This window comes from Echinops telfairi, unplaced genomic scaffold (assembly GCF_000313985.2).
Source record: "Echinops telfairi isolate 266 unplaced genomic scaffold, ASM31398v2 ScPeMD7_9;HRSCAF=40, whole genome shotgun sequence".
Lineage (NCBI taxonomy): Eukaryota > Metazoa > Chordata > Mammalia > Afrosoricida > Tenrecidae > Echinops > Echinops telfairi.
The window spans coordinates 91,340,722-91,352,974 of NW_022103906.1; the positions used below are offsets into that span (position 1 = coordinate 91,340,722).

The 12,253-nt window shown below is 38.8% G+C and overlaps 1 protein-coding gene across 1 annotated transcript in view; it reads left to right on the top strand.

Annotated features, from left to right (window-relative positions):
- The window catches only part of NBAS (NBAS subunit of NRZ tethering complex), a gene marked incomplete at its 5' end in the record, with an annotated part of 394,305 nt that overhangs the window by 204,561 nt on the left and 177,491 nt on the right, over window positions 1-12,253 (top strand). Inside the window, 2 exons of the mRNA XM_045286598.1 lie at window positions 1,167-1,396; window positions 8,159-8,271. Coding sequence (XP_045142533.1) covers window positions 1,167-1,396; window positions 8,159-8,271 — 343 coding nt within the window. The remainder of the gene's footprint in view (window positions 1-1,166; window positions 1,397-8,158; window positions 8,272-12,253) is intronic.

Consider the following 12,253-nt stretch of genomic DNA (forward strand, 5'->3'; position numbering starts at 1 on the left):
CAGTAGCTTGTTTTATGAAAATAACTTTACACTTACATGATGGAGAAAACACAATGGAAAAGTTATATTGTGATTTTAATGATTAGGTCTAATGATAGCTTTCATAGCTTATCAATTAGGTTGTAACACTGAATTTACATTCTTAAAGCAGTATGGTATTAAAATTTTTTCTTTCACATATTAAATGGTTACTTGTAATGAAATGGTTTTATATATATAGTTCAGGCATGGGCCCTATTTAGGACAATGTATTTAATTAATCATGTTTATTAATGATTGTGAACTTTAGGTTCTTGAAGAGATATTCATTGTAACACATTAAAATATGCATATGCTTCGTTTATTGAGCGAATTATTTTTTCTACTAAAAGGATAGATTAAAAAAATTGAAATGACACCCACCTACCATAGAATCCCGGTTTTGAAGTGCACGACTCAGTGATATTTGGTTCCTCCACAGTGCTGCGCGACAGCCACTGCACGGATGGATGGTCGATTCTTGTGTATTGTAGTTCTATTCTATTATGTTCCCAGGAACACTGATCTAGCAATGTGGAACTATTGCTTGGGAGCAAAATAAAGGATGGGCATACTTAGTGCTTCAGGCCACAACACTTTTATCTACTGATCAATATATAATCTTATTTTATGTGTGTTTCTGTTTAAAGAAACCTTATTTAATATACCCTATATTGTTGGTTCATTAACATTGAACTGTATAAACAGTTCTATTCCTTATGACTTATTTAACACACATATGGGTGCATCACAGCCTTCTTGTTTTTAGGGAACTATACATCACGATTTTTAAACACAAATCCACCCAAAAAAAGCACAGATGGGAATTAAGGTGGCATTAAACACCTTGAGAAAGGTCCTTGTTTTCAGTTCTGAGCTGAAACAAGACAGACTGTTGGGAATGTACACTGGAATGAAGCCTCTCCCTGCTCTATGGAGGCTTGCAGATGCCGGGAAAGCACCCTGAGCGTTGGTTTGGGAGTTCCACATGGATGTTAGCAAGTAGGCAAATAAAGAAAGACATGATTTTGAGAATGTGGAAGATAGAATATATCTGCCCTGTATTTTATTTGAATTTTAGAACCTTCCTTTGATTGAGAACCAAATCATCTCTCCTTAGCACTAATTCCAGTTTCTTCTTTTCCCAGATATTTACCGAAAGCCTTCTGTGTTCCAGCCACCTTGGAAACATCCACCTTGCTGGGCAGATGATGCATTGCTCTGCTGTCTCGGGCAATCCACCAGCTAGTGGAGCTCATAAAGGGAAAACCCGGTACAAGGTCAGCTATGAAAAGAGTATTGACTTGGTTTTGGCTGCCAGCCGAGAGTACTTCAATTCGTCTACCAGCCTCACTGATAGCTGCATGGATCTGGCCAGGTAGAATCCCATTTTTTTCCTTCCAAAGGGATGTGTGTGGGAGTGGGAATCAAAATGCACAAGCTCAATGTTGCTTTTGGTCTGTGATCTATAAAATATGAGTACATTATCACAGGGACCCATTGACTATACTGTATAGGACACAGTTGTTATAGCTTGAATGTTGAAAGAAAACTACGTTATGGATAATTATTTCCTCTTGATCTTTCTCCAAAGTCATTCTTGCTGATTATCTGCGAGGTTATTTCTTCTGTTAACAGAGACTAAAAGCGTTAGAAAGTCCACCTTGCTGACTGGAAGTTCCAGAGGCTGCAAAGTTTTTTAGTTTTTTTATGTCTCCTTTCACTTGCCCCCAGACCAATATTGGGGTGTGTTTGCCATGACCTATTTCCCACCGGTCCGTTTGAAGTATCTAGTCATGCGTCTAGATAACATCGAAGTGGCTCATTGGCTGTGGGTTTTGTTTTGTCTTTGGTCGTCCATTTCATAAGGAGCCCTGGTTAAGAGCTCAGCTGTGTACGAGGTTGGTGGTTTGAATCCAGCACCAGCGCCATGGAGGAAAGAGCTAGTGACGTGCTCCTGTAAACCTTACGTCCTGGGAACGCTCAGAGTGTAATTAGGATTTGGAGTCCATTAGACAGCGCACAATCACAGCCAATTTCATATTTCTCCTTCAATTCAGACACTAGAATTACAGTCTTTTTCTTTGTCTGAGATCTTGTTTTTGAGAATTTTGCTCTACTTTTCTTTGCCTAGAGCTGAGCTAATCCACATTTCTAGAAACATAATTTTTTTGTTTTGTTTTTTATTTATATTTTCCTAACCAAGATAATTGCCATTTTATTGATGGAGTCTGCCTTTCCCATGTAATATCTATATTTTTATTTCTTGACATTGGATGTGTCTACACACACACAAATATACTTGTTTATAATTTGACAAAATTATTATGCATTGCATCTATATATTTTTTTAGTTTGTAATGTGAATCACATAGATCAATATTATTTTTATAGATATTTTGACATTGTATTCAATGACTGTATCATACGTGCCTTGTCCCTTTTTATTGCTTCTCTTGGTCTTGAATTTATCTCTTTTCAAAGCAGAAAAAGCAGTAGCGTCTAGCGGTTACAAATACAGGTTCTGGAGCCAGAGACCTGGTGCATGTGTAGCCTTAGTTAGCTGACAGCCTTGTGCCTTTGGCTGAGTTATCTGGGCCTCAGCACCCTCACGTATAAAATAAGCAGAATAGAATCTACTCAGCATGATTACCAATACTGTATTTATGATTTTTAAATAATTGTATTTTAAACAATTACATTCATTAAAATATTATTTTATGTTTATAGAAATATAACACGTCAGAACTATACTTGCATTATAGAAAATGGCGAGAGGAATTGTTGAATCAGAGGATAAACACACATAATTTTAATATGTGTTTCCAGTAATTCCAGTTTATCATCTATTAAGATGAGATGTCCTCATTATGTTTATGGAAAATGTGTATTATTGAAAAATAAAAGATCATGGAAAGCTCTGTATGACAGCAAAAGCGCAAAATCCATGTTCAGGGTGCCTATGTGGAAGAAGCCTCCGGCTAATCCTTTATGACCATTGGCCAGGGATGTGAATAGCCTTGCTGCCACAGAGAGTGGACTAATGCAGACATAGGATAAAATTGAACACCTTATCATTTGTTCTCCATGTTGACCCACTTACAATTTGTTCTAGATTTTATTGTGCTTTTCCCCCTAACATTTTTGTTGGCATACATATGCAGTTGAATACTTCAGTCATTCAGTAGTAGTATCCAGAGGAATTGTACAATCAGCTGCACATCTGTCGTAGAGCAACATCCCCCCAATGGTTCCAGCACCTTTAAAACGAGCTGGTATGCCTTCGTTTTGATTGAGGTTTTTCTCTTTTATTTTGTTATTGTTCTCAGATTTGTTTGTTTCGTTTTATTGTGTGTATGGTTTTCTGAAGATGAAATCCAGTAACTGTATTAATATTTTCCTAGGGTAATGGCAGGAGAGATTAGGGGAAAATAGGTAATGAGTATAAGAATGAAAAAAATGTTCTAAAATTGATTGTCATGGTGACTGTACAATTCTTTTTAATATGCTTAAGCCCTTGAATTACATGCTATGAGAATTACAGGCCAATAAAACTCTTAAAATTTTAAAAATGCATGGAGTGAAAAAAATTTTTTCCCCACCAAAATAGACTTGTGCCTCTGGTGTAATGGGTTCCATGGTAGGCTGCTAACCACAAGGCAGTCGTTTGAAACGACCAGCTGCTCTGCGGGAGAAAGACGAGGCTTTCTGGTCTCCTAAGGACTTACAGTCTCGTAAATCTCCAGAGGCAGTTCTACCCTGTCCGTTACAGGTTGCTTTGTGTCAGAAGTGTCTTCGTGTTAGTGAGTAACTTCTGAAACATTCATGAACAGGATCTACTTTGAGGCAGTTAGAAGGGATACGACAGGGGTCCTCAAACTTTTTAAACGGGGCTAGTTCACTGTCCCTCAGACTCTGTTGGTGGACCAGACTAGTTTAAAAAGAACTATGAACAAATTTCTATGCACACTGCACATATCCTATTTCGAAGTAAAAAACAAATGGGGCAAAAACACCTGGCGGGCCCGGATAAATGTCCTCAGCAGGCCTGCGGGCCGTCGTTTGAGGACCCTTGGATAAGACATCAGTTTGAGGAGAGCTCCTATCAGAGCAACATGAATTCTGCTAAAATTAAAACAAAAACAAACATCAAATTTCTGGTAAAGCTTCAGCGGAAGGATCATTGGTGTTTTATGAAAAGTTTATGTTCCCAAGATAACAGTTTACAAATGAACAACTCATTTTAAGAAAGAACAAAACAATGTTCAAGATGATGCCCAGAAGAGCAAATCAACCAACTCAGTTTGTGAGGACAAATTTAATCTTATTTATTCCCTAATCAAAGAGGACCTCTGATTAACACCAGCAAGAAGAGCCGGGTCTGTGGGCATCATCTCAATGGTGTTAGTTTACAAGATTCTGACTGACAGTTTAAAGATGAACATTTTCAGGCCAGTTGCCGATAAGAGCAAAGCTGTCAACAGAAGTTTTAAACAAATGGAAGCAAGACTCTGAAGCATGTCTTTGAAGAATTGTAAGAGAGGGAACTTGGCTTTGCCAGCATGGTCCTGAAGACAAGCTCCAATTACCGATGGCTGTCAAGAGATAGAGTTGGAATCAACCTGATGACAGATTAGGGTTCTTGGAATTCGCTGCTCAGAAGGTTGTGGCACCTGATGCTTGGGATTTCAGAGGGACGCTTTCGTAGATGTTATGATGACGTTTTAAGAAAAGTGAAAGCTGTACTGGTAAGAAAAAGGCCAGAAAAATTGTGCCAGGGAATTTTTTGCATCATGAAAATGTTTCTGCTTCCAGGGTCGCAAGGGCTGTACAATGAGAATTGCATTGGCAAGCCTTACCTCATCCACCAGCAGCACTGATCTCGCCCCGTTAGACATCTTTTCATTCCCCAAGCTCAAAGAACCTTTCAAAGAAACCCGTGGGCCTTGATAGATTAGGGGGGAAAGGTGGAACCAGACTCAAAATCGTAAGAGAGCTACCTTGCAGAAAGAGACTCTTGAAATTCCGGAGAGTGCGGCCTCTGGTCATCCTTCAGGCGTGGTGATGAACTCTCCCGCCCCCGCCCCCTCCCGCAGTCTGTGAGGGGAAAATAACACTAGTGTGTTCTGCTCACCGCAGAAGAGTCAATCCTTTGAGATCAACGGAGGGGTCAGAAAGAAGGGGAAATGAAAAGAATGTGGCACGCAGAGAAGGGGACCAAGTGGTGTTCGAGTGAGGCACTGCCGTCAGGGCGATGGGACCCGGCGTGTGTGACTTGTTGAATGTCAAAAGATGGTCTGCTCTGTAAACCTGCACCTAGTTCACAAAAGGAACACATGGGCATACTGCGTTCTGAAGTGAGTTGACCTTGATGGTAGATATGTTGAGAAGCAGTGGCTTCACATTTTGATATGTTTGTTTAATAAAGGCCTGCATGATTTTGTTGCACTACTTCTTGATATATCCTCATGTAATTTATTCAAACGTATTCTGAATTTTAGAAACAAAAATTCTTCTTTCTTACATATTTTCTATGTTTTGTTTAATCATTTACGAGATCTTTACATTTACAAGATTGTTAGAATAGTTACCATATTATTTATTAGTACTTTGATGACTTTACTTTGTATATTTAAATGTTAGGCCTACTGAGAACTAGTTTTGATGTGAAGATTATGGTATTGGTATTTTCTTCATTTTTGCCCCTCAAAGTGACTAGCAATTCTTTCAGGACTACCAAAAATTGAAGTAAACTGTTTTTTTTTCCCCAATGATATCTTATCCCAGCACCATGTTTTCTGGAACCACGTTACTGAAGTTGACAAAGTTGGTTAACGCGTTCAGTCATGCTTTTGTTTTGCCAGCGGACTGTGATTCCTTTTCAGATGATGAAAACATCAAAGAGCATAACCTTTGAAACTGAGACTTGTGCCTGACCTAAATCTTCTCGGCAGGCCTTTTGCAGGGTCATTTTTCAAAAGGCATATCCTCTATTTCTCCTTCATTCCAACTCCTCTCCCGCAAAGATATTCCTTAGTTAAAAAAAGAAGCCATGTGTGTATCTAATGTGGCAATACTGTAAACTGATTTTGATCTGAGTCTAATAATTTAAACCCACTTACTGCATTGTTTTCTAAAACATTTCATTAAAGGTTACCTTCTTTCTTATATCACAATTAAGTGTTGAGTATTTATACATGCACATAGAGACACGCACACATCTGTGTGTGTATATATATGCATGTATATATACACATATCATGCCTTTTTTTCATTTACAATCTATATTAGAGATTTTCCATATGAGCACATATAGCATTGCTTCACCACTCATACGCTGGTGGCTTGCATATTGCCGTCATGCTGGAAACGGTTCTGTTTGAGACCATCAGGGTCACCTATGGTGGATCTGTGTCATTGGAGTTTCAAGACTAAGATAGACTAGGAAAGAAGCCTTGGCAATCTCTTTGTGAAAATCTTGGCAAGTCTGATATAGTGTCAGAAAACCCCTCACGATGGAAAAGCCAAAAAAACCAAACTCACTGCCATCGAGTTTATTCCAACTCGTAGTGTTCTGATAGGACTGGGTAGAACTGCCCCTGTGAGTTTCCAAGCCTAATTTTATTTTAAATCATTATATTGGGGGCTCGTACAACTCTTATCACAATCCATCCATCCATTCATCGTGTCAAGCACATTTGTATATTTTTTTAAAATCATTTTTTGGGGGGCTCATATAACTCTTATCACAATCCATACATCCATCCATTTGCTTTCTAATTGAGCCCTTGGTTTCAGCTCCTCATTTTCCCCTCCCTCCCTGGTTCCCCCTCCCTCATGAACCCTTGATAATTTATAAATTATTATTATGTTGTTATATCTCACACTGTCCAACGTCTTTTCTCTTGGCCATCTCCCAGGGAGGAGGTTATATGTAGATCTTGTAATCAGTTCCCCCTTTCCACCCTCCCAGTATTGCCACTCTCACCACTGGTCCTGAAGGGATCATCTGTCCTGGATTCCCTGTGTTTCCAGTTCCTATCTGTACCAGTGTACATCCTCTGGTCTAGCCAGATTTGTAAGGTAGAATTGGGATCATGATATTGGGGGCGCGGGGAAGGAAGCATTTAAGAACTAGAGGAAAGTTGTGTGTTTTATGTTGCTACACTGCACCCTAACTGACTCGTCTCCTCCCCACTACCCTTCTGTAAGGGGATGTCCAAGACTAATTTTTGATGGGAATAGAAATTAAATAATAGAAATAAAATTCCTTTCTCCTTTGGAAGCACTGAAAATACAACGAGGGAAGAATTGCCTTCTCAAAGTAGAGTCGCTCATAATGGTATGACTTCAGTAAAACGCGTGGGACCTTCCTTTCCTGATATGCTACCACTCAAAGTGCAAAGAAACAGCTATAAATACGTCTTACAATTCAGAGCATGGAATGTATGAAGCATGGATGTTATATGACTGAAAGTCATTAAAAATGAAATGGACTGTATAAAAATTGATATTCAGCCACATGAAGTAGACTGATAGTGGCCTTTTTTGAATCACTTAATAAATCCATGCCAGGAATAACAAACTGAAGAGGAACCATGTTGCATTTATTGTCAGAAAGAATAGCTCAACATTCATCTTGAATTCCAGAGAGCTTTCTTGTGCTCACGTTTCACTTGTACTCAGAGCGAGCGAGAGTTTTTCTCATGAAAGGAGCGGTACTGGGTCGTCTGCAGCAAAGCTGGGCATTAGGGGTGTCCCCGCGAGCCCTACCCCCGCCCCTTTCCATTCTGTCTGCTGAGCAAGACTCCATCCCCCAGGAGAGGAGGAGGAGGACTCATGACAAACCGGGGTATGCGGACACACCTGGCTGCTTAAAATGAAGAGGATTTGAAGCACTTACTGAGGACGATGAGAGGATGGATTGTATCTCAAGGTAAAGGAAACAAAGCTCTTCACAATTGGACCAGTAAACAGCGTAATGGTAAACAAAATAACAAAGTTGAGGTGTCCTGGATTTCATTTTACTTGGGTCCACAATCAAAGACCCTGGGAGCAGCGGCCAAGAAATTCAGTCCATGCATTGCCCTGCACAAGACTCTTTCCACCTCTTAATAAAAACTAATATCATTTCTCCCAGATGCTGTTTACAACTGATAACAGATAGGCCCGTTGCCATTCAAGAGGAGCTAGATCTTATTCAAGCCCTCGGATGCCTTGAAGAATTTGGGGTAAAGATCCTGCCTCTACAAGGTGAGTTTTCTTATTGTTGCTTAGGTCACTTATTGTACATTAATTGTTAGAGCCCCTTTTATAATCAGGATACTCAACAAATGAAAACTGCAGTTTATATACTCCTATATAATTTTTCTTTCACAAGTTTTCATGATTTTTACAACTAAATTTTTCACCTTGAGAGTACATAAGAAATAAAGTCAATGTTTTACTTGGTTTTTCTTTTCTTTTTTTTTTTTTTTAAGTTTACATTTAGTGGGTAAAGGGAGACAACAGACAGTGTAAGATACAAAATAATAATAACAATATGTAACTGATCAAGGATTCATGAGGGTGGGAGAGAGGGGGAAAAGAGGCGCTTATACCAAGGGCCCAAGTAGAAAATGTTTTGGAAAAGATGATGGCAGCACATGTACAAATATGCTTGATACAATTGATATATGGAATATTGTAAGAGCTGTACGAACCCCCAATAAAATGATTTTTTTAAAGTTCACACATAATGATAACAATAATAGCACTAGTAACAAATAGCAGATAAATTACTGGATAAAAAATAAATTTAAACTAGGGATTAAGATGAGAGTTTCAGATAAACACTAGTTAAATGTTCGTGTAGTTTATTTCTGTAGTTTGTTTTAGTTGCATATGTAAGTAGCTATGGAGCATAATGGAAGAAAGGCTAGATGGGAAAACAAATCTTCCGATTGGTTGTGGATGAGACTGTTCGTTTTCCTAGGATTCTCACTGGCTGTACTTTGAGTTGGTGGGGGAGGTGTCGTTGAGTTTCTTCTATCTGTTTTCTCGTTAGATTTCCCCAAGATTGTGCCTCTTCATGTTCATTTTATTATTATCGTTTGAAAAGGCCTAACGGCCTACTCAGAGCTTCCTCGTGCCTTTGCCCCACGAGTGTTTGACGGGGATGAACCTTAGGGGATGTGAACTGGAAGAGATACTCTCATTATGGCTTATTAAAAATGAAAGTTCTACTTTGTCAGGTAAATTTATTAGACTTGAAAGAAGTCTCTTAGAATATTACTGTGTAGAAAAGAATTTGAAGGTGATTATAAATAACCTGCATCATCTTAAGTATTAAGGTGATTTTTAAATCACTAGAACATTTTACTGAGTTGTACCATTTATGCAAATTTTTGGTTCAGAGCCTTTTAAACTTATGAAGGCTGTTGTTACTAAAAGGCGTTGCCAGTTTATTCGCGAATGTCTTAATTCTCTGTGTCCTTGTATTTTTTTTAATTCTTCATGTGTGTGTGAGTGTATCGACACTAATGTTTAATTCAATCAGATTCCTACAAATAAATTATTTTCTTATATTTCTCATATGCTAATGAATTTTGAAATATTCAGTCCTGGTTTTCTGTGGTAGTCAATTAACAATATATTTGCTGTTAATATTTACATTATTGGCCGCTGAGTTTGATGATCAGAAACCAAACCTGCTATCCTGCTAGAGCGTCTGAGGAATTTCCTGTCTGAGGAGTGTTTTAAGACAGACGGTTGCTTGCATGTCTTGACAGCTTTTGAGCTTGATCTATTGATTTGGAATTTCCTATTAGAATCACTGTCAGAAAACCTTCTGGATGTGGAGACAGAGTATTATTGCCTCTGTATAGCATTTGTTGCATGAATACAAGAAAGATTTAAGCTGCTTTTATGCTGCCCCAATTAACTTGATATTTAGAAATTTTTGGTTTAGGTATTTTCATGGTAGTCAGTACCCCCGGTACATTTTGCCTGTCCTCCAGCAGTTGCTATTTCTCATAATCGCAAGGCTAGCTATACTAGATTAAATGAGTGATTTAATAACAAACAGGAAAAGAAGTCTGTCAAACGATTCCTGTTGTACTACAAGTCTCTTGTGAAGTATTGTTTGTGCTTTTGTCTGTGTTTCTTCCGTAATTTCTGTGTTTCCATTTGCGTACATTTCCTTCATGTGCAAGGGAGTGGATGTAGGATGTCTCTGCTTTCCCCATGTGTTCTTTCTTTAATAGGGTAGGTTTTGTAGTGGTAAAGTATTGTGGTTAAAGCCAGCATGGAGCCAGGTTTCCTGGGTTTGAATCCCACTTCACCATTTATTTCTGAGTAACTTAATCCGTTTGTGTTTACATTTTCTCAATTATAAACAGGGATGCTAATGAACACCTTTCAATACTTATCTGGTAGTTTATTCTCTTGCGGTGGCTTGCTTGGTACTATGATGCTGGGATCTCTATACTCTCCTTATTGCAAATACCATCAGGGTCAGCCATGCTGACCAGGTTTCCCTGGAGCCTCCCAATGGAGGCCTGGCTGTGAAGAAGAAATAAGCTGTCCACTTTGGAGAGGGTTAGCCATTGTTTCCTTCTGTTGTACCTAGGGTCAGTGTGAGTTGGATCGGACTCAAGGGCACCTAGGAACAATGACACGGTATACAATTGTTTCTGAGCAGTAAGGCTATATATTTATAGTGCTTACAATATAGTAAGGACTCTACAAGAATCACCTATCACTTTAAAAATTTTATTATTATTTTTTTACCTATCACTTTTATAATTTTTCTTTAAGTAGTTTCTAATAATGTTAGAATTAGTGTGATCATAATCCTCCCCCTTTCATTTTCTTCATTCTTTCCTTTCCTTCCCTCTGATTCTTCCTGTCCCGTGTACACTATCTTATTTTCATACTTTCTTTGGCTCTATTCAACACACAATTCAGATACTCTATACTAGGTACTGAAATGCTGAAATGGGTTAAGTCAGACACAGTCTTTGCATTTGAGAGGCCAACACACTGATGACAAAACAGTTATACCAGTGTTTCTTAAGTTTACATTCTGGCTTAGTCACTTACCATTTGACCTTTGGCAACTGAATGCCTTTTAACTTTTCACCTTCCTGATATCCCTGTTGTTGGTAGGTACCATTGAGTCCGTTTTGACTCATAGCAACCCAGTGCACAACAGAAGGCAGCCCTGCCCGGTCCTGCACCGTCCTCACAGCTGGGCCTACCTCTCTTCCTATGCCCCTCTATTTTACCAAACATGGTGTTCTTCTCCTGGACCTGGAGCTAACCCGTCCAGGTATGCGAGACGAGGTCTTGCCATCCTTGCCTCGAAGGAGCATCTGGCCATCCTTCTTCAAAGTCGGATCTGCTTGTCCTTTGGCAGTCCGTGGTACTTTCAGTGTTTTTCACTAGCACCATAGCTCCGGCGCGTCGTCAGTCTCTCATCGCTCTTCCTCTTCACTCCCCAGTCTTCACGGGCGTTTGAGGCAATTGAAAACAACATGCCCATCTCAGTCCTCAAAGTAACGTCCTTGCTTTTCAAGACTTTAAACAGGTCTCGTGCAGCAGACTTACTTAATGCAAAGGGTCGTTTGATCTTTTGACTGCTGCTTCCATGATTATTGACTTTGGATCCAAGCAAGATAAATCCTTGACAACTTTAATTTTTTCCCCATTTATCATTATGCTACCTACTGATCCAGTTGTGAGGATTATCGTTTTCTTTACACTGAGTTGTAATCTGTACTGAAGACTATAATCCTTGATCTTCATCAGCAAGTGCTTCAATTCCTCTTTACTTTCAGCAAGCAAGGTTGTGTCATCTGCATTTTGAAGGTTATTATAACCTTCCTCCAACCCTGATACCTCCAGTTCTGAGACTACTACCACACTGCAACTGACCCTAAGATTTATATCCTGGAACATTGTAAATCCTTATATTACAGAATTTGTTTCTTCTAATATCCCAATAGCAGTAAAATAAAAACTACTAATATTCATTGAACTGTTTTTTTTTCTTTTAAAATTTTGTTAAAATTTGCCACTCATGATGAATATAATTATTGCAGCTATATTATTTGAAAAAGTCAATATAAACTATGCTCATTGAACTATTTTTATGGTCTATGTCCTTTACATGCATTCATTAATGTAAGAAAAACCACAGTCTTAAGAGGTAGTGTCTATTACTGCTTCCCTTTGTCACATGGTGAAATCATGG